General features: G+C 36.7%; 1 protein-coding gene and 1 pseudogene across 1 annotated transcript in view; both read left to right on the top strand.

Moving 5' to 3' along the window:
• The window catches only part of NCOA7 (nuclear receptor coactivator 7), a 175,110-nt gene that overhangs the window by 119,587 nt on the left and 36,537 nt on the right, over positions 1-18,986 (top strand). Inside the window, 5 exon segments of the mRNA XM_078155161.1 lie at positions 8,576-8,655; positions 11,547-11,654; positions 13,030-13,143; positions 13,739-13,864; positions 16,094-16,278. Of these exon segments, the coding sequence (XP_078011287.1) occupies positions 8,576-8,655; positions 11,547-11,654; positions 13,030-13,143; positions 13,739-13,864; positions 16,094-16,278 (613 nt within the window).
• Positions 871-8,443, top strand: LOC110208933 (eukaryotic initiation factor 4A-II-like; annotated as a pseudogene).

Genomic DNA, 18,986 nt, shown 5'->3' with positions numbered 1-18,986 from the left:
AATCTGACTGTGTCAGGCCCCTACTCAGTAAACTCCAGTGGTACCCTATCAACTCCAGGATCAAATATAAAATTTAGTATTTGATATTCAAAGCCCTTCACAACCTGGACCCCTCCTCCTTTCCAGTCTTCTTATCCTTACTCTCTTCCAAGGAACTCTGCAGACAGTCCAGTGACACTGGCCTCCTGTTCTACCATATACAAGACATTCCATCTTCTGACCCTATGCATTTTCTGTCCCTCATGTCTGGAATTCACTTCCTCTTCATCTCTACCGCCTGGCTTCCCTGACTTCCTTTGTGGCCCAGATAAAATTTCACCTTCTTAAGAATCCTTTCCTAATCTTCCCTAACACTAGTTCTTTATCTCAGCTAATTATTTCCAGTTTGTATATATCTTGTTTCTACATAGTTGTTTGCATGTGTCTCCTCCATTAGACTGTGAGCACCTTGAGACAGTACATGGCACACAGTAGTCAATAAACATTTATTAAGCACCTGCTACATGCTAGGCACTGGACTTTAAGTACTGGTAATACAATATTAAAAAAAAAGACTCCCTGCCCTCAAAGAGCTTACAATCTAATGGGGGAAGACAACACACAAAAGAAGCTCAAAAGCAATGGACGGAGAGTTAGAGGCAAATACTTGATTTGGGGACATGGTAGAAAAGAAACTCAGAGAAGTCCCAAAGTAATGCATCCAGGTGAAAAATGAGACATCTGAGGTGAGCTTTTCCCTGCAATAGAAGTTTGGAGTTCATGGCCCCACCTTCCAGTCAGACAGGCAAAAGGTAACGATGAGGAGGAGTACTAAGGCTGATGAGATTTTGTAGAATCAAGAGGTTATGCTGGTAATGAGATTCTTGGGGCATGGTGGAAAAGTCAGAGAAATCCCAAAGTGGTGGAGCCAGGTAAGAAATAATAAATGCTTGTTGACTAATTAGCCAACAAATACTCTTATTTTGTGCTGATAGTGTTTAGTGGTATATGTGAATTTAGTTCTGTGATCTTGCAGTCTGGCAGGCAGGCAAGTCAATAACCAATAAACATTTACTAAGCATCCACTATGTACCTGGTACTGTACTAAGTGCTAGGGATTTAAAAAAAAAAAGACAAAAAACAGTTACTTTTCTCAAGGAATTCACAGTTTAATTAAGGAGACAGCCTGTAAACAAGTAGACACAAACAAGACATATAGGATAAGTTGGAAATAATCAACAGAGGGAAAGAACTTGCATTAAGAAGGATCAAGAAAGGGTTCCTGTAGAAGGTGTAATTTCAGCTGAGTCTTGAAGTAAACCAGGGAAGCCAGGAGGAGGAAGGGAGGAAAGAGAGAATTCTAGGCATGAGGGAAAGCCACTGAAAATGCATGGAGTCTGAAGATGGAGTCTTGTGAAAGGAATTGCAAGGAGCCAAGTTTGGCTTGCAGAATTCCTTGGGAAGTGGCAGGAGGTAAAGGAGTAAGGTATAAGAAGAATGAAAAAGTGGATGGGAGGAGGGGGTTTTGAAGGGCTTTGAATGCCAGGGAATTTTATATTTTATCCTGAAGGTTCTAGGGAACCACTGTAGAGGGTGACATGGTCCAACCTACTCTTTAGAAATATCACTTTGATAGCTGAGTGGAAGATGGACTGGAATGGGGAGAGATATATGGCAGGAAGACCATCTAACAGGCTCTTACAATAGTCTAGGCATTTGTTGATATGAGCCTGTACCTGATTGGTTGCAGTGTCAGAGGAGAGAAAGGGGCTTATGGGAGAGATAGTATAATCAACACTTACTAGTTGATTAACCATGGGCAAATCACAACTTCTCAGAGCTTCAGTTTCATTATCTATAAAATAGAGATAGTAATATCCATAATAATTTCCTCAGAAGAAAATAATGTATTTAAAGTTCTTTGCAAATATTAAAGGGGTGTGTGTGTGTATATATATATATATACATATATATGTACATATATATGTATATATATACACACACACGTATATATCAGCTATTATTAGGCAAATTCAAAAATTCAAATAGGTTGTAAAAAAACTAGTCTGTTAATATTATGTTCTCTATTATTAAAAACTGGTCTATCTGATTCAGATGTTCTCTATTACTAAAAATTGGTCTATCTGATTCAGAGATTATGGATAGTTCTCATTTACTTCTTCTTTGTTCTACTACAGCCAGCCCTTCAGAGAGAGGATTTGGGAGGGTAAAAGTGGGAAAGGGAGCAAAGGTGTTGTCGGTGATTCCTGAATCACACATGCTCAGCAGACTGTAAAGTTATCATACATGCCAAACCTTTCTCCTATCATCTTGGGTATAGAGATTTTGAGCTGCATTCCTTTATTCATGAGTGTATCAACATAAATTGAAATAGCCAAAAGGCCAGTGTCATTACGTTGAAGAGTATGTTTCAGGAGTAAAGTGTATTGGCTGCCCCCAACTCCCAATGCACACACCTGGAATGTATTCCTCCTCAACTCTATCTCTTAGAATCCTTTGTTCCCTTTAAAACTCAGATCAATGTTTTTAGTTAGGTGCTTGGCACTTGTATGGAATGGATCACATCTGGTGATTCTGTGGATTATTATAACATCATTGAAACCCAGAGGGAATAGATTCTGATAGTGTCATCAAGAACAGGTGGAATGAAATTGTGGTTTAACTTTGGTGATATGAACTTAAAGGAGTCTTTTCTCTGGGGTATCTATACTTTACGAGTTTTCTGCATTAAAGATCCAAAAAGTAATTTTGATTCTTAGTGGCTACATATGGGAGCTTTTTGTCATGCTTGAAGTGGCAGCACTGATATTTGAAATAAAATGCAAAAATTTCAGGCTAAGAAATCTGGTTGTTGGAACTACAGGGAAAGTGTTTGGTATGATAATCCTTCTCCAAATCCTTGGTGAAGATTATTCTTCTCCAAAATAGATCAAGGTATTTGTCTTAGATAAAGCAGATAAAGTGTTGAATCAATAAGTTTAAGTATCAAATATAATCAATTTTTCAAAAATTAAATGCAAATATTCAAATTATATTGTTTTCTGCCACAATGCCAACTAATATGTGAGTAGTAATCAAAAAAGTTCATGAAAGATATTATTCACACCCCAGTGAATAAGGAAGAATTGACCTTTTAAAGGGACTGACCAATTCTATATCAATGTCAAAAGAGAGGAATTAAAGCTGAATACTTCCATCTCATGCCCTAGAAGCCATCATCCTAGGATGCAACTCTTTGTGGAGATGAAGCTTAGTAACTAACTGCTTCTGTAAATCTAGAAAAGAAAGTCCTCACCACCAAAGTCTCTGGCAAAGTCTTTCAAATGATTTGGCATCAGAAATAGATAGGATTTTATTCCTGGGAATGACATTAAAGAAGATACATTACCATCTACTTGGCTGTTGCACTCTAAGGACCATGGGACCTTTCCCATCTGAGTCGCAGCTGAAACCTTCTATATTTATTATTTCCCCTGTTAAAATGTGAGATCCTTGAGAGTAGGCACTGTCTTCTTTTTCCATTTGTATCCCTAACACTTAGTACAGTGCTTTGCACCTTTCAAGTGGTTAATAAATGCTTTTCTTTCATTCATTCATGTTCTTTGTAACTCATACAAGACAATGATCATTACACAGGCATTATTTCTGGAATACAAGGTGAATGATAGGTCAGCTGATTGGAAAAATGCATATCAGGGATTTAATAGTTTTTGTTCTACCTGGTTGCTATAACCAGGAGGAAGAAGATGTTATCCTGAGGGAATTCAGATCAGAATCAAGTTGGATTCTGATCATTACTTACTTGTTGGCTCATGGAACTGATTGCAACCAATGTTTTTGGACATAAACTATGATTGACCTACCAATTATGAAAACTATGTTTACAGAATTGAAAGAGGTAGTCTTTGGTGAAAGAAGGTTGTAGCTATAAACTTTGATGTTGAAGAAGAGAAGAGGATTCTTTGTGACTTTGAGACTTTCTATAGTACAATAGTGGAGAAGGTACCAATGAATGTGGTTAATTTTTTTAGTCCCTGATTTGATATGATTTGGATTACAATGTTCAATGCTGTTGAATGGGCAACTTAAAATGCAAATTCCTTTTCTTTCTTTGGGGATTTTAATCTTGTTTACCACTTGTTTTGACAGTCCAGAAATTCATATTTTTGGATAGGAAAGCAACTTTAGCCATGAACTGTGGTGACAAGAAAGCTTATTGGCTTTCTCCTTTAGAATTAGATTGTTGGGTTTTGGCATAAAGGATATAGGTTCTGTAAAATCTTTTCCTTATAACATATTCATTTCCTAGTTCTTTAGAGAGAATTAAAAAAGATAGTCTCTATCATTTAATACTTTATTTGTGGATTAAAGATAATAATTTATTTGTGGATTAAAAGATATGTGCTATTTAAAATCAGCCAATTAATCATGTTAAATGGACATATCTGCTTTTATTATGTTAGTCAATAGCCCAAATAAGAAAGCATTTTCAAATATACCAGTGGTTTTTTTTTCTTTAGAAATTATTTAAATACACTTTGTCTGGCATCGTAGTTATTTTATTATTTTTAAAAGCTAGTTTATGCAATCCGTTTCTGCATGAGGCTTTTCCTAGTTCTTCTAGTTGCTAGTGCCTTTTCTCCTCCTCCCCAGGGTTATGTTTTGTACATACCTATATATGTGCATATTCCATTCTCCATGGAAGGGACTACATTGTTTTTGTCTTCATATGTCCTCTACTGGGCCTGGAACATGAAACCAAATGATAAGGTTAGGGCCTGGACCTGTAATTTCATTGGTATTAAGGGAACTCCCGATGAGGAAAAGGCTTCTACCAGTGCAAGTCACTGAGAGGTGAGGTGATTTTACTCAGGGTCATTTAGCCAGTTAGACCAGATTTTCCTAGCACCAAGACCAGCTCTCTCTATCAACCATGTCCTGCCACCTCTCCCAAGCTGATTGATCAATCATAACTTATTACGAAATGCTGTCCCTCTCCTAGATTCTCAATCTCTGATGATAACTCTCTCTCCTTAACTCTTCACTTTCTCTAATTATAGTTTCTGAAACCAAATTCAGCCTTGGGGGAGGAATTCCAAAGCTGTCCTATGCAGGTGGTATGCTTTAAACAAAAAAAGCACAACAACGGAAAACAAGTTTCTTAGTACATTTCCTGTTAGAGTTTATATGGTATATGGTTGCTATGCTTGATTCTGCATATGTGAAACACCTTATCTAAATCACTTAACAGTATCCGTACTTTCATGTGGTCTATGATTATGTTGAGTATTTTTGTTCTTTTCAAAAAAGAATTGCATCATCACGAGGAAATAGTGATCTGAATGAGTTGAACTTGTTTGTTTTGTTTTTCGTGTTTTGTGGGGGGGGGTGTTGTGTTGTTTTGCTTTAGTGGCGTTATATTGATTTGCTGATTCAAGCCAACAAACTAGTTCAAGGTGATTTTAGACTTAAAAAAAAAGAAAGAGAGAATCTAAGAGAGGCCAGTCTAGGAAAGATTATGGGATCTGAAATCAGAGAATCTGGGTTTCATTTGTTGTCTTATTTACTACTGGTATCACTAAGTCACATTGCTTCCTTGGAACTCATCTGTAAAATGAGGCATCCCAGCTAGAGGATATTTAAAGTCCTTTTCCAGTCCTGAATCTGGTTATTTTATGACAGTCCAACAGCCTTTCAGAGAGGTTTCCTAGACACTTCTGCTGTCCTTTAAGTATAAGCTATGTTTTTTTGTCAGAGGCATTATTAAGTGTATTTGTTTTTATAGATAACATTTGCACATGACTAGGGAGTAGCGATGCATCTTTGTGATTACTTTTGTTAAAGGGGAACTTGGAAATGCCTAAGTGAAACGCCTTGCTCTACTTCCTCAGCATCCTGATTGTTAATTCTGTTTTCCTAAATCTCTCTTAAAACTCACATTTTGTAAAAATTTAAAAAAAACTTGACATTGCCTATTTGAAGCATAGATTGTTAATGAGAGTTTTAGGGGCAACTCTTTAGACACCTCCCTTCCCGGTGGTGTCAGCAACAATTCTCCATTTTCCTTCCTCCGCCCCACCTCATCCCGGTCTCTGACTTGACCCTCCTCCCTCTTCAGGTATTTAAATATTTAATGAAAATACTGCACTGGGCGAGTTTGTTACGCATTCTGTTATGTGGATGTAGAAAGTGAAAACTCGATTGTCTGGCTGTAAAGTTTAGAAGGATAGGAAAGTGTCTCTGTGTGTGCAGAAATACAAAGACCCTATGTATTTTTTAAATGATGGGGGAGCTCTGGGAATCTCCTGGAACAGAGAGGGTTAGGAAGTGCTCAGGCTGCCCTTAGGCGGATGGGGCAGGATCTAGGATGGGGGAGGGGGAATAGGGCGGTGTCCACCTTGTGGCGGGCTTGATCCACCTGGGGCGAGCTCATCCCCATGACCCTCGGCCCCTGCTTGCTGGGGAGGCGAAGAGTCTTTGGTGCTGCTTCCCTGTGATGTTGCTGTTTAACCTCACACTTTCCCAACACTGTGCTCCTGAAAATTAGCCGCCCTAGCTGGAAGATTAGAGCTTGAGCCAGGTTGGTTACTTCCTTTGCAGCTAGACTGTTTTGGCCTAAAATTTGATTCCAGAAGTCGTTTTTCCTCAGGATGGTCTCAGGCTTTTTGAAGGCTGCTCCTGGCTGCACTTTGCACAGCTAACTGGTAGAGGTTTGCATTTGAGCGTTGCTATGATTTGGACCAGAGACACCGAGTCAGTCATGCTCCGGCTTCGAATGAAATTCCAAAGGTTGAAAATGGAGAAATCTGGTTCCCTGTCTTCTGGATACAGTTCTGACCACGGAGAAAGCTTCAAGTCACTACCTGAAGCTTTGGATTATGGGGCCCATGGCAAGACCACCCCAAGAAACACAAAACAGCCTCTGTCCAGCATCTTCCCACACTTGAAGGCTCATTCCTTGTTTACAGACTGCACGAGGCGGTCTTCCTTTTGGTTAGGTACGGAAGCAGAATGTAGTGAAATCTATACTTGTAAAGTATATGGCAGTATATATCAGTGTTGTTGTTGTTTTAAAGCAATATAGAGTGAAGGTAATTGGACTGACTTTAGAAAAAAAAATGTCAGGTCAGTATCAAAGTAGTCAATGCTCATTCATCTTTGAAAATGAATGTGACAAGATAAGGAGGCTTAACTGGGGTGCTATTCATCTGTATTTTCCTGACTGCATTTGTTTAACTTTTTTGACCCATTAATCTGACTTGGGAAGGAGCACTTTTAAAAATTACGCTAGAACTTGTAACATTATTATTACTGTTATTTCTACTTTTACTCTGTTTTTAGCTTCTTCATCACCACTAATAGAAAGCTGTTTTATGTCTGCCACTGAAATGTAGAGAATAATTTACCTTGAAAGGTATATCAACTAGTCAACCAACCGACTAATCAATCAACATTTATTAAGTGCCTACTATGTTGGAGTCACTGTGCTAAGAGAAATACAAGTGTATTTCTTTGGAAGCCAATATTTTTCTGGCTGTAGGAAAACTTAAATGAGCTATTATCTTGGGAACTTTTCTTATATGGTTTAGGGTAGTCTTAAGATTCCCTCCCCCAAAAAATGCTATAAATGTAAAGAAGGAATTAGTATCACAAATACTAGAAATGTAAAGCCAGTGGAAAGGGTACTATGAACATAAAAATTTTGGTTGATAGCACTTAAGGGAGTAGCATAGAAAGACACTGGTAGAGAATTTCAAGAGGATTTAATGCATATCTATAGATGGTTGTAAGGTTTACAAAGTATTTCCTCCCTACTGACACTGTGAGAAAGGTAGTGAATGTGAGAAAGGTGGTGAAAAAGTCATAGAATCATAGCACTTAGACCTGGAAAGGACAGTAGAGCTATCTAGTCAGTGGTTCTCAAACTTGTCTCCATTTACACTCTTAAAAATTACTGAGGACCCCCTCCAAAAAAAAAAGAGCTTTTGTTTATATGTTATAGCTATCAAGATTTACCGTAATAGAAATTAAAATGGCATTATTGTGAAAATAGTTTTGATTTCATGGAACCGGAGAAAAGGTCCTCAGACTATGGTTTGAAAATCACTGATGTTGTGTAATTCTCTCATCCTACAAATTTTGAAACTGATTAGTGAGGTTAATTGACTTGTCTATGATCAAACAGCTGGAATTCAAGACTAGGTGTTCAATCTATTGCCATTTCCACTATTTTCGCTTAGCTCAGTGCCATAAGGGATCTTTAGAAGTTTGGGATCTTTACCTTGAAGCAGCTTTCTTTCGCATAAGCAAAATATCTCCTTTTTTGTCAGACATGAGGAACAATTTTCTGAGATTTGTAGGGTATTGTGACTGCTTCCTGAAAGAAGCTGTGGAATTTCCTTTTTTGGAACTCCTCAAGCGTGAGAGACTATCATCTTTCTGACATTACTTCGCTGGAAAGCGGAGAGGCTGAATTAAATGGCTTGTTCCTGATCCTGTAATCTGAGCAGATCTGAAGTTGTAAAAAGCTGAGACGGTATCTTAATGAGGATATTTAAATTCGTTCTTCCTTTAGATGACAACCAGAACAAAACCAATGAGAAGAAAGAGAAGAAGATGGTGGTTCAAAAGCCCCGAGGCACTATGGAATATACAGTGAGTGTGAAAGTCATGGTTGTGAGTGTTCACACAACTTAGGATAATTATGATACTTATAGTTTTGTCACAGGTCTTATCAATATCCTACTACTCCTACTACTAGTATTACTACCACCACTACCACTGCCACCACCTAGCTAGCTGGCATTTGAATAACATTTTAAGGTTGGTAAAGCACTACAAACATCTCATTTTATCTTCACAACAACTTATCATTATTATTATATTCCCTTTTAACATGACGGAACTGACACAGGCCACAGGTTAAGTAATTTGCCCAGGGTCACAAAGCTAGTAAGTGTCTGAGACTTGTATTTTAACTCATGTCTTCTTGACACTAGGTCAGTGGTCTATCGACTGAACCCCACCTAGCTGCCTTATTACTAAGAATATACTAGCTTTGGAGAAGACTTTTGGAACAGAAAAAAATACCCTTAACATAGATTTTATCTTTCTGCAAGTCTTTTAGAGTGCCTAGCCACAGTGTCAGTTCAATAATTACAAAAGAAATAGATATCTATTTATATTTGAAAACTCTGATCTTACTCTGGATATCCCTAAGCATCTTTTTACCATTGTCTCAGAATTTTTCTTTATTGGTAATATGGGTACTTCTAAAGCTTTCATTCTTAAAGCCCATTTCTGCCCAGCAGAATACTGGACAGCAGGCCTGGGTGATATGTATCGGACCATTGAGAAGAGGTTAATTTAAAGGCAAGAGCACTGGATTTGAAATCAGAGCCTCAAGGTTCATAATCTGATTTTGCTTATTCTTTACTACTGATGTGATTTTGTTCAGCATTCAGTCACTTTTTACCTCTCTGGTCCTCTTTCCCTTCTTCTATTGAAGTGAAGGAGATGGAGTGATAATCTCTAAGTTCCATCCATGCTGATCTCTAAGTTCCCATGATGCTGTATTCAATTATTAAATATAAATGAGTGGTCAAAAATAAGAACACTGATGTTCACATCACACTTCAAGGCTAACAAAACACTTTATATACATCATGTTATTTGATCCTCATAACAGCCGTGAAAGGTGGGTAATTTAAATTTTACTAGCCTCATTTTTTACAGATAAGAACTTGAAACTCAGAGAAAGGGAGTGATTTTCCCAATAATGATAGAGCCAGTAATCAAACTCAGGTTCTTGGACTCGAAATCTGGTACTATTTCCACTATACTGTGTTGCTTTATACAAATTAATAGTATACACATTCACAACTATTTCATTAATGTATAAAATTAAGTTTGCCTCTTGAACTTGGCTTAAAGGTTAATTTCTTTTACATGCAAAACATTAGAAATAACAGTTGACATACTTTATTTAGTCAAGTTAATGATTACCAGGTTATAGCCATCCTCACTGAATACAAGGTTTAATAATGTGAAGTTGCTTCCTTTCTACCAGCATCATCTACAGAGTATTTCATACCTCCTATCACTTTGTAATTTTATCATATAAATGTGAAAAAATCTCCATAGTTATTCATAAATTGCAATTGTTTTTAGTAAAAAAAGTTTGTAGTATCCGTGTGTATTATCGATAAGACTCAAACTAGATTGTTTTCCTCCTGCTCACTTCACTTTGCATCAGCTTTCTCTGAAACCAACTCCTTCATCATCATTTCTTATAGCACAATAGTATCCCATCACATTTATATATCACAACTTGTTCATACATTCTGCAAATGATAGCCATTCCCTCAGTTTCCAATTCTTTTTTTCATTTTTTAAAAAATATTAATTTATTTTTAGTTTTCAACATTCACTTGCATAAGATTTTGAGTTCCAGATTTTCTTTTTCTCCCTCCCTTCCCTCCACCCCAAGAGGGCATGCAATCTGATATAGGCTCTACATATACAATCATATTAAATATATTTTCACATTAGTCATGTTGTAAAGAAGAATTAGAAACAATGAGAGGAACCACAAGAAAGAAGAAACAAGAAAAAAAAGAGCAAAAAGTGTGCTTCAATCTGCATTCAGACTCCATAGTTCTTTTTCTGGATGTGGACAGCATTTTCCATCATGAGTCTTTTGAGGTGGTCTTAGATACTTGCATTGCTAAGAAGAGATAAGTCTGTCAAAGTTAGTCATCGCACAATGTTGCTGTTACTGTGTACAATATTCTCCTGGTTCTGTTCACTTCACTCGGCATCAGTTCATATAAGTCAAAGTCCACCTGCTCATCATTTCTTATGATGAACAATAGTATTCTATTATATTCATATACCACAACTTTTTCAGCCATTCCCCAATTGATGGGCATCCCCTCAGTTTCCAGTTCTTTGCCACCACATAGAACTGCTGTAAATAAGTCCTTTTCCTTTTTCTTTTTATCTCCTTGGGGTATTATAACCTCTAGTAGCCAAATTGTTGGGTCAAAGTTATGTACAGTTTCATAGCCTTTGGGGCATAGTTCCCAACTTCTTTCTAGAATAGTTGGACTCATTCTCATATGCTATGAATTTTGTAGCTCTAATGAAAAAAGATTCCAAGCCAGATCTAGGAAATTATTACTTTAATGACAAACTCTATTATAAGCTACCATGGGACAGCCCAGGGAGAAAGGACATGCTGAGTATTGATTGTTGTTTGGGCCTGCGTGTGCTTCACCTTCTCCCCCGCCCCAAGCCATGTTACAGAAAATTCAGAAATACATAAATATTCTCTGGGATTTAAAAAGTCAAAAATCACTGAATTAGATCATGTTAAATAATTTGATTTGAGGTGATTTCTTTAGGGATTAAGAGGGAGAAGAATCATCTTGTTCTCTTGAATATATTATTATGCAGGTATTGCTGTGGCTTATATTGATATTTCATAAAGATAAATGTTCTCTATCAAAAATGTTTTGACTTTTTGTATTGGAATTTTTTTTTAGGCTGGAAGCCAAGATACACTTAATACGATAGCATTGAAATTTAACATCACTCCAAACAAGCTTGTGGAATTGAATAAGCTTTTCACACACACTATTGTTCCAGGCCAGGTAATTATTTTAGTATTATTATGGTTTCATACGTTTGGATAAATCTGCTTCAGCTTAGAGATCTACTCTAAATGCTTTTTTATTGACTGTAGAATTAATGTTCGGTTCAGTCTCTCCTTTCTCAAATATTGAGATCATAAGTGTTGAGCTCCCCAGAGATGAGTGCTATAGAGATAATAAATCCTTAGGGGAAACTTAACTAGTACAGTTCCTTATACTTATCTTGTGACCAGTTGTGTGACACAGGTTAGTGCTGAAATGGGAGAAAACTCAATATACTTTTTCTCAAGAGAAATGATCCATTCTTAGAAATTTATAGAGCATTTAGTCCTGAAGTATACAGTATATTAATCAGGGTTGTATTTTGAGTTCAGAAAAATTGGCATCTTTTTTTTTATTACTTTAATTACATAACCAATGTCCTTAACAATAGGCCATAGTCACTGTTCCTTTACTTCCAAAGATTGATATATAACTTTTAAAATACCGAATAGAGCTGATAAATTACAGTTCTGCTTTATATTTTTAAGAGAGTTTGTTTCAACTTGAGAACTTGCATTTATATGGATGACATTTGGATGACTCAGTCATTTGGAAAGACTATTAAGATTGTACGGCTTAATTCTCTTTTTACATGATAGGTCTTGTGTGTGCCTTCAAAAGTTTTTCTCAATTGGTGGTTCAGCAGAGCACCATCACTTGTCTATATACATTGTTATCATTTTAGTTCCTTCAAATGGCCTAATATCACTCAACCATAGTATCAATACAATCATAATGCTAATTTTTTTTCCCCATGCTTCTTTCAAAGTCTACATAATGAGCTCTGAAAAGCTTTATGTGGCCCTAGGGCCATAGGCTGGCAGCCTCTGCTCTCTTCCAACTTTGGTATTTTCTATTTTTGGCAAAAATAGAAAATAGCACACTCTTATGGTTCTATGAATTTGACTAATAGAAATAAATAGGCTTATGAGCTTAAAGCTAGTAGAAAATAGGAACATATTAACTTAACCTAAAACTAATTCTTGCATTTGAAAAGTACAGCACACGGATGTTTATTTTCTGTTTTTGTCCCTATCTTAAAATTTCAGGTTTTGGTAAATGATGTATAATTTATTTCTATAATAATCCTAATACAGGAGTGGGGATCCTGCAGCCTGATGTGTGGCCTTCTAGATCCTTAAGTGCAGCCTTTTGACAGAAGCCAAATTTTACAGAACAAATCCTTTTAATAAAAGGACCTAACCCTCCATGAAGATTGCTGTGATTTGACCATTTTATACTGTTCTTCTTTGAACAAGATAGCACTTAGTAGATAACCACTCAAATCAACACTTAATGGCATACTCAATATATTCCTCATTCCTGTTCTCAGGTCCTTTTTGTGCCAGATACTGACTTTCCTTCCAGTACTTTAAGGTTAACTTCATCCAGTCCTGGTGCTACTGTTTCTCCTTCATCATCAGATGCAGAATATGATAAACTTCCTGTAGGTATATCTTCTAATCAAGAATCACAGGTTGTATGTATTATTAGGAGCTGTTTTCTCACATGGTTTTATAACTTAATGTGCTAATTTTGATAAGACTACAGTCAACATTTCCCCAATAAGAAGGTTGAAAATTGTCTTAAGCAATAAGCTATGACATTTTTGACAAGAGAATCATAGAAATCTGTCACAGTTAAACTCGAAAGGAAAAAGGTTGGTTTATAGACAAATAAGAAGTTAAAAAAATCTCTGCTAAATTAAAACCATGTGAGTTTGGTATGGAGTCTTTCACATTAATATAATTCTGAAAGCATTTAATTAGCCAATTCTTGTAAGATGGTACTTGTACTTTTTATTTAAAAAGTACATAAAAATTCATTTTATTTGGGTACTTTTCACTATCCATGTTTCATTTGGGAATGATGTAGTACATTTGTCACTTTTCATTTAAGATTGAAATGAAGCAGGTTAGATGTGGGGGACTACAGTAGAATTTTATTTCATTAAACTTAGGGTTGTTTTGAATTTTCAAAACAAAATGTAAGAGAAGGTTTTTTTACTGTTTGTTTATTATGGAAATATTTGCTTTTTAAAGGATGCTGACTTAGCAAGAAAAGCCTTAAAACCAATTGAAAGAGTACTGTCATCCACCTCTGAAGAAGATGAACCAGTAGTTGTAAAATTTTTAAAAATGAACTGTCGCTACTTCACAGATGGCAAGGTAGGTAGCAGTTGTGGTTGTTTGGGGGAATATGTATTAAAAGTAAAAGGCTGATGGAAATGACTACAGCTGAGGAACAGTCAAAACTCTGTCCAAAGGTTCCAGCTCACAACTTGACAAAAGTCCATTAGTTACCCTCTACTGAATTTCTGGTATTTCTTTTCTTGAAGTGGCACAAGCTAGTTGGAAGAAGTGGCTTTGAGCCACCTTGGACAAATTGTTTATCTTTCTGTGTTTCTCTTTTCTTGCCTTTAAAAATCCTATTAGAGAGAGAGAGAGAGAGAGAGAGAGAGAGAGAGAGAGAGAGAGAGAGAGAGAGAGAGAGACAGAGAGAGAGAGAGAGGAGAGAGAGAGAGAGAGAGAGAGAGAGAGAGAAAGAGAGAGAGAGAGAGAGCAGTGGCCCTGGAGTCGGAAGACCTGAGTTCAAATGTGACCTCAGACACATAATACTCCCTAGCTGTGTGACTCTGGGCAAGTCGTTTAACCCCAATTGCCTCACACACACATATACACACACAAAAAGAGAGACAGAGAGAGAGAGAGAGAGAGAGAGAGAGAGAGAGAGAGAGAGAAGAGAGAGAGAGAGAGAGAGAGAGAGGAGAGGAGATTGAGAGTGAGGTTTGTTGATATCCTTTAATGTCCTTAAAGGACACGAAACTCTGCTGATAAAGGAACCAACATCAACTCCTTTTCCCAACAGGTGGGTCATAGACCTGACTTAATTCAGCCTTTTTTATCTTTCTTTCCTTTTAGTCAGGTGTGTTGAGGGAATGATCATCTATATCGGTTGTGGGAGCCAGAATTGTCTTACTTCAGAAGAGGCAGGGAAGAAACAAATTTTATGTTTAGGTAGCTTTAAGCTTCTGTATTTTATTTTGCTTTGTTACCTTTCCCCTTACCTAGGGTTTTTTCCTTTAAATTAGTGCCGAATTTGAAGTCAAAGGATCTGGGTTCAAATCCCAGCTCTTCTACTTATTGCTTTATAGCCTTGAGCAAGTCACTTAACCTCTGTAGGCCTAATTTTTCTCAGCTATAAAAGGAGGGGGTTGGACTTGATGACATCTGAGGACCCATTCTAAATCTATAATACCGAGATTTGAATAATACTGTCACTGCCACCAAGATCAAAGGTGGGTTTACAGTACATTGAGCAGTATCCCATTTATTTTTTCTTTTTTTTTTTTTTGGCTAGGCAAGAGGGTTAAGTGACTTGCCCAGGGTCATACAGCTGACTAGTAAGTGTCATGTGTCTGAGGCCGGATTTGAACTCGGGTCCTCCCGAATCCAGGGCTGGTGCTCTATCCACTGCACCACATAGCTGCCCCCAGAACAGTACCCCATTTAAAGGGACAAACAATGAGGAATATTCACTTATAGAAAAGTTATTACAAAGTTGCCTCATCTTTCTGAGTTAAAAAAAAATTGTAACCTTCTTTTATACTGTACCTTTCTTAGTAGCTGTGGTTTTGATGCATTGTCAATATAAACATTTATTAATCACTTCCTATACACCAGGCATTATGCTAAGTGCTGGAGACACAAAATGGAAAAAAAGGCAAAAGACAGTCCCTGCTTTCAAGATGATCACAGCCTAATAAGGGAGAGAACATGCAAACAACTATACATACAAACATAAACATATAAACAAGTTATTTAAGGGTAAATTGGAAATAATTAACAGAAGAAAGGTACTAGAATTAAGGTTTCCTATAGAAGGTGAGATTTTATCTGGGACTTGAAGGAAGCCAAGGAAAACATGGTCATTGTAAAGACAGTTTTGTTTACTTTTAGGCACAATGACTGATAGATGCCTAGAATGAATGAATTGTGAATCATGGAATTTTAGGGCTAAAAGAGATCTTAAGATCCCTACTCTATTGCCCCTTAATTCAAAGATCAGGAAACTAAAACTCAGCAAAATGTTAACAAGTTTTGTTGACTTTTATTAACAAGTTAACAAAACTAAAGACAAAACTGGTACAAAAACAAAGATTTCATCATTCTGAGTTCAGTGGCTTTCTACTATTTGTGCCACATCTAATATTGCATTCAAAAAACCTTAAGCATGTTTCTTGTGACACCCTAATAAAGGAACTGAAAAAAAATATGGGAGTAAGTACTAGATTCAGAAAAATTGAAATAGTAACTCGTGTTTATAAAAAGTCTTTTTACGTAGTTAGAAATCTACATGCCATTATATTTACATCTTTCTTTTCCTTCCCTTTTAAGGGTGTAGTTGGAGGTGTCATGATAGTCACACCTAACAACATCATGTTTGATCCTCACAAGTCTGATCCTCTGGTTATTGAGAATGGGTGTGAAGAATATGGGCTCATCTGTCCCATGGAAGAAGTTGTTTCCATTGCACTATACAACGATATCTCCCACATGAAGATTAAAGATGCATTGCCATCGTAAGAGGAATTCTTTATTTTTGTGAGAGTGAGGAGTATAAGAGACTTAGAGATGGAAAGGAGGAAAAACAGAATTTGGTATTGTGAAGAAGAGATAGATACCACAGTATATTGGGAGTGTTTGTATATGAATTTTTCAGTGGCAGTTTTTAATATTTTCAAGAAAAGAATAAAGCTGAGCCATCAGAAGAAAAAAGTAACAAAATTTGGTGATCCAGGAAGAAAGTCAATATGTAAGAAAGGAATAAAAAAAATCAACAAACTTTTATTAAGTACTTACTATGTCCCAGGCAAATGTGGTAAGCATTAAAAAGAAAAGCATAAAAAAAAATGTCCCTGCCCTCACCTGCCCTCAAAAGAGAACTGGAAAGGAATATATGCCATCATGGCATTTCTATCTTGTTTTCTCTCAGACAATAGCTACTCTATGAGCAAAACTGGGCTAAGGAAGGAGAAAAGGAGTCTGCTGGAAGAACTCTACTTTATTGAATAATGTCTAAAAAGAACAGGAAAAGTGGTTCAGTTTTTAATATAAATCATTAAGATTTTCCTCCCAGAGTCAATAATCAGGAATACTCCCAACCCTTTATGACACCATTTGGATTTTCTTGGCAAAGATACTAGAGTGGTTTGCCATTTCTTTCTCTAGCTCATTTTTTAGATGAGGAAACTGAGGCAAATAGGGTTAAGTGACTTGCCTAGGGTCACACCGCTAGTAAGTATCTGAAGCCAGATTTGAACTTGGGTAGAGGAGTCTTCCTGACTCCAAGCCCAGCACTCTATTTACTGGGCCACCTAAATGCCCTACTCCCAACTTACTTTAATATATAAAGCCTTTCCAGCCAGATAGCTTCCTCCTTCTCCACTGCTCATGATTTCCCTCTCCTTTAGTACTGTAGATACTGGCTAGGAGTCTACTTCCTTCCTTTTTATCTATAGGACCCTACTTCCAGCAGTTCTAGGTCTAGATCTAGTTCCTGTGGTCCTAGGTCTTTTGGGGTAGGAGAGATGGTCAGAAAAAAAAGAGGTAAATTTTCATCCTGTTTTCCCTGCCTTGTCTGCTAACACCTATGCAGTACGTAGCTGTCATCCTACCTCAAAACCTTAACCCACTCACTGTAGAGAAGTTCCTTTTTTGTGGGGGTAGAAGACTGGAAACAGTCTAGGTTGTACCTTCTGTTCTTTGTATATCCAAACACCCACCATTATTCTATTTGTGTCTCCTTCTAAGTCTAAGTGTAGGGGGAGAGACAGGAGAGAACCTTCCTCAAGGGAAAGAGAGGAAGAAAAGCCTCATAAATAGAGACTTTCAAACATTAGATTGAAAATGTGGTTGCAAAGCAAGCAAAAACTGAGGAAGATTTATCCTCAGATTTCTGAGGCTTTCTGAAACTTTGGTTTTCTCCTAGTACACGTTTTTTTAAATTCAAAATGACCTATTTCCACAAATTTTTATCCACAGCTGGATGTTAAAGTGACTATTATAAGCATTTTCCTATAAACAAAGATGTAGTTTACATATTTGTTCAAAATGGAAAAATATTTTTATCAGTAATATTTCATCTATGATATCTGATTCACCCCCTGAATATCGTTGAAACTCCTTCAGAGAGAGGCTGCTCCTTCTAAACATCATTTGGAGGCAAAAATGTTATATTCAACTCTGATTAGGTTTGATGTACAGTTAAGAAAATGTTTAATTTTATTTCAGATTTATCCCATTTAAAAATATTAAAGTTTATATAATGTAAGAAAAAAGTTTTTTATCCAATGACCTTTAAAATAAACAAAAACAATGTCATCTTATTATTAGTACTGTAAAAAACTTTTAGTCAATTTCTTTCTCCTCCCCAACCCAGTTATAGCATCAGGGTGACAGAGAAGTGAACCATGAGTATTTGGCTATATGTGCAACAATATCTAGCTTAGTATGATAACACCTGATACGGAGAAAGGTTTATAAGAACTAGGGGGCAGATAGGTGGTACAGTAGGTAGAGCTCTGGCCTTGGAGTCAGGAGGACCTGAGTTCAAATCTGGCCTCACACATTTAAAACTTACCAGTATGTGACCCTGGGCAAGTCACTTAACTTCACTAATACTTCTTTCTCATCTATAAGATGGCAATGATAACACCTCTACCTCACCTACTTCTCAGTTTTTGTTGTGAGGGTCAAATAAGATCATATCTGTGGAAATACCTTGTTAATACCAGAGATCATTGCAGATATAGTCTTAGTCCAGATACTAATACTTTAAGTACTTTTTGAGTTGGATAAGCTTTGGAGGGCTAGCCTGGGAACCCAGACATCTTGTGGCATAATAGGTGATGGGAAAATGAATTTGTAGTTTCAGACAACTGAGATGCCAATGAATTTTGGGTTCCCAACCTATGTTGCATCTGTATGAACTTAGCTGCCTTAAAAGATCTTAGATTGGTATACTTCTTAGCTGATGATCATTTATCCTTATGCCATGGGAAAAGGCTAACATTATCTAGATTTGCCCTAACCCCTTTACAAATAAAACCATATCTCCTGAAAATAGCTGCCTTCCATCTTCACTGTGTTTTATATCTGATACTGGGGAAGACGGAAAGTGAAGTTATAGTGACATATTTTCTTCAAACTTGTACTATGTGTTGTTTCTCATCTAAATTTTTTTTTCAATAATTAAAGTAAATTTGGAATACCAGGCTAAGAAGTATAG

This window comes from Phascolarctos cinereus, unplaced genomic scaffold, assembly GCF_003287225.1.
Source record: "Phascolarctos cinereus isolate Bilbo 61053 unplaced genomic scaffold, phaCin_HiC Scaffold_5;HRSCAF=322, whole genome shotgun sequence".
NCBI classification, from domain to species: domain Eukaryota; kingdom Metazoa; phylum Chordata; class Mammalia; order Diprotodontia; family Phascolarctidae; genus Phascolarctos; species Phascolarctos cinereus.
The sequence above is the reverse complement of the archived record's forward strand: the minus strand, read 5'-3'. Positions and strand labels throughout refer to the sequence as shown.